Source organism: Pygoscelis adeliae, unplaced genomic scaffold (genome assembly GCF_000699105.1).
Source record: "Pygoscelis adeliae isolate BGI_AS28 unplaced genomic scaffold, ASM69910v1 Scaffold154, whole genome shotgun sequence".
In the NCBI taxonomy this organism is placed as follows: Eukaryota; Metazoa; Chordata; class Aves; order Sphenisciformes; family Spheniscidae; genus Pygoscelis; species Pygoscelis adeliae.
The window spans coordinates 43651-47038 of record NW_008825113.1 but is presented as its reverse complement, the minus strand read 5'-3'; the positions used below and the strand labels follow the sequence as shown (position 1 = coordinate 47038).

The window sequence follows — 3388 nt, the reverse complement described above, 5'->3', positions numbered from 1 at the left end:
ATAATAATAATAATAATAATAATAATATAACTCTATCCCTGCCGAAACCAGGACATAGTGCTATCTTCCATCTACTAAAATGCTTTTACAGACATACATTACTTAGGATGATACTCCTTTTTCTTGCAGAATGTATCAGATATATTTAAATAAGAAATGGAGATTAAATATCCATATTCCATTCCTCTCCAAAACGCTAACGGTGACGCTTTGTGTACTGACACAGTCTTTCAAAAATTCACGAGCTCGGTCTTTTATGTGTTAAAAATACTAATTACTAAGGGCTCAGGGGAGAGTATTTAACATTAGGTGCTGTACCAGGCAGTTACACTTTTAAGCACCTTTTATTGTAAACTAAGTGTTGGAGTGTTTTGGCTGAAGCTTGACGTGCCAGACTTTTTACTTTGGGTAGGATGGCACTTTTAGATGGAAGCAGGAGACCAGAGGCCTCCCGGAAAATCTTGCAGGTAGGATGAAGAAATCTTGCTGGGGTGAAGGCATTAGGGCTGCTGGAAAAGGTAGCCCTGGGAAAGGGTGCTGGGACAAGACCAAAAAAGGTAGAGGAAAAAAGGGCAAGGAAGAGAAAATCTTGAAGGGGGAAAATAATAATAATAATAATAACAACAACAACAACAACAACAATAGTAGTAGTAGTAGTAGTAATATCCCAAAGCTGCTATGAGACGCACTATGAGAGACTGGAGTGGCTGAAACGGGCAGTGCTGCTGCTGTCAGGAAGAAATCCTGTCCCTGGGCACTGCCTTGTGCCTAGCAATGCCCCCACCCTCCCCCCTGCCCCTGATGCTCCCTGTATTGCTATCAAACCTCTCCATGCAGAGCCCTGGGCCCCACGCTGGATCCAGAGGGGGTTTCCCTCACGAGCCAATGGTGCTGACAAGGCCAGCAGCTTCATGGCGTGAGCCAGCATAGCCCAAATATGCTGCCTGCCTTTGGTGTCGGGACAGCGGGTCCATGGGGCGCAGAAATGCAAGCAGCACCTCAGGGTTGCTGTCAGACTGGCTCTCTGGTTTGGGCAGCTCAGCTGCGGTCTGAGCATCCCAGTTATTTGCCCCCCATTCAATAGAGGTTCTTGCTTGAAAACAGCGCTTTGGGATGCAGGCAGCAAGTGGCTCCCATATCCCCGTGAGAGCTTGTTGGCTGTCCTCCTTGGTTCTGGTTCTGCACACTTCGTTTGGATGACCACAGGGATCAGACACAAGTTTTGTTCCAAAAATACTATTTTTGCTCCTTTTTTTCTTTCTGTTTTTAAAACCCTTGCTGAAATCTAGCTGAGATTTTTGTAAACGTCATTTGACTCTTTTTCAGGTTCTGAACAATACATGCCTATATTTGAAAACTGCATTTTAAAAATATTGCTAGCATGGCATCCTCATTTAATTTTACATTTTATTTTACTATATACAACCATTTAAATGCGTATATAACTGTTCTGCAATACCTAATATTTGCAGTTAAACAGATGTGTAAGTACTGATATAAGCAGGAGATAAAATTATATTTTTATTAAGGAAACCCTTTACTAATGAGTTACTCTTCTTTTTTAAAGAAATGGTTTAAATACTTCAGTCCAAACACTGATGTCACTTCATTTCAAAATGTTAATTACTGTGAATTGCTTTTTTACACACTCATACCGGCATGTAAACAAACTTAATATTTACCTGTGGGCTTTCATTCACCTGTGAGTATGATTTTTTCCAAAGACGAAAGGATGGTTTGCCTTAAGTGCTAGCCTGTGCTATGGACAAACCAGCTTCAAACCTGTGCTGAGCCAGAGGTTTCCAGTATGTCAAGGCTGTCTTACAAGCAGTAAGTCAGGGATGACTCTCAAAGATGTCAGCTCAGAACCCCTAAATATATGACTTTGTCTGGAAAAGCAGGATTTCCCTGTTTCAGGTGGGGTGGCAGGCCCCAGTAGAAGCTCTTTGTTCAGAGCTCGGGGCAGGACCCGGGTACAATAGCAAGCCACAGAAGACGGGAGAATGTAAGTGATTTAAAAGCACAAAGTGTGTGAGCAGTGGTGGAGGGCTGTAGCCCTGCTGACGGGTTGCTTGGCTCCTGAAAGGCAGAGTGAATTGCACCTGCATGGGTAGGCTTCTGGGTTATTACCTAGGTGTGAATTTGTGCTGGTCTTCCAAGAAGGATGTTAATGGCCATTTCAAAGACTCGGGGGCTTTTCTCAGTACAAATAAACATAAATGTGTTAAAGATGAAATTTCATGCTAAGAAATCTGATAGTCTTCTAACAATTAAGAAATGTGTTTAAGACACAAAATCCCTCCTTGTGATTTTAATACTATCAAATAATTGAATCCCTTCAATGTCTTAATCAAAAGAATATAAAAATGTTAAATGATGACTACCCATAAAATACGAAAACAGGAATAGAAGCTTTGTTTCTTGTGCACTCAAAATGGTATTGACCGAGTGAAATAGATGTATCCTTGCTTTTATGATGGTGGTAGTAAAACATTGCTGCCTCCTCTTTAACTGTGTGCCTAACAGTAAAGCTTAGTGACACTACGAATACATCCGCACGTGGAGAAAAATCATTTGATAAATAATGACCACAGTCCATGTCTTCTGCCTGTAATAAAAAAAAAAAAAAATCATCTGTTCAGAATGATTACAATTGATGTGTCCTCCCACAATAACATATTTTTGTGGTTTTTTTTTCTGTTCAGCTGTACAAAGAAATAGAAATCTGTCAGAAAATTACACAGCACATTCAAATAGAGAAGTCTGATGCATCCTCTGATATTTATGGTGAGTTTCTCCTTGATTTGTTTTTACTTTTCTACCAAGTCAATTCTAGTGTATGCAGGTTCTTGCTTGCTGTTCATTGATGTACCTGACAGGCCTGTTGAACACAATAAGAAAAGCACATCTGATTCCTGTGCCATCCACAGAAACCTCGTTCCCCTGCCCTGAAGCAGGACAGTTTTATTTGTAGTGCACTGAACGCTGTGTTTCCTGATGCTCGAGCTGTAGCATGTGCAGCTCTTTGATGAGAACTATGGTGGCAGAAAGGACAAATGTTTTCTTGCTCTTGTAGTTTCTCAAAACACCACCTATGGAGGTTGTGCAACTGAGCGCCAGTGGAAAAGCATCCTTTGCCACGTGTCACATCTTACATGAATGCCTGCATCGCGGCGTTCACAGGGACCCTGCAGCAGGGATTGGGAGAGGGCTGCTGCCATGGCTTGCCGCTGCTAGCAGGCTATCAGGCTCTCCCCCTCCTCACCCCTTCCACCAAGCACGATGGCAGGGATGCTGCCAGGAGCATTGCTGTGGGTACGAGGCATCTCAAGGTCTGCGGCCGGGCAGCTGTCTCAGGAGAGGCTGCTTGGCCTCTTTCCCCACTTGC

The 3388-nt window shown here is 42.7% G+C and overlaps 1 protein-coding gene across 1 annotated transcript in view; it reads left to right on the top strand.

Annotated features, from left to right (window-relative positions):
* Positions 1 to 3388, top strand: part of TIAM1 (T-cell lymphoma invasion and metastasis 1) — a gene marked incomplete at its 3' end in the record, with an annotated part of 83378 nt that overhangs the window by 39121 nt on the left and 40869 nt on the right. Inside the window, 1 exon segment of the mRNA XM_009328008.1 lies at positions 2706 to 2787. Within this exon segment, the coding sequence (XP_009326283.1) occupies positions 2706 to 2787 (82 nt within the window).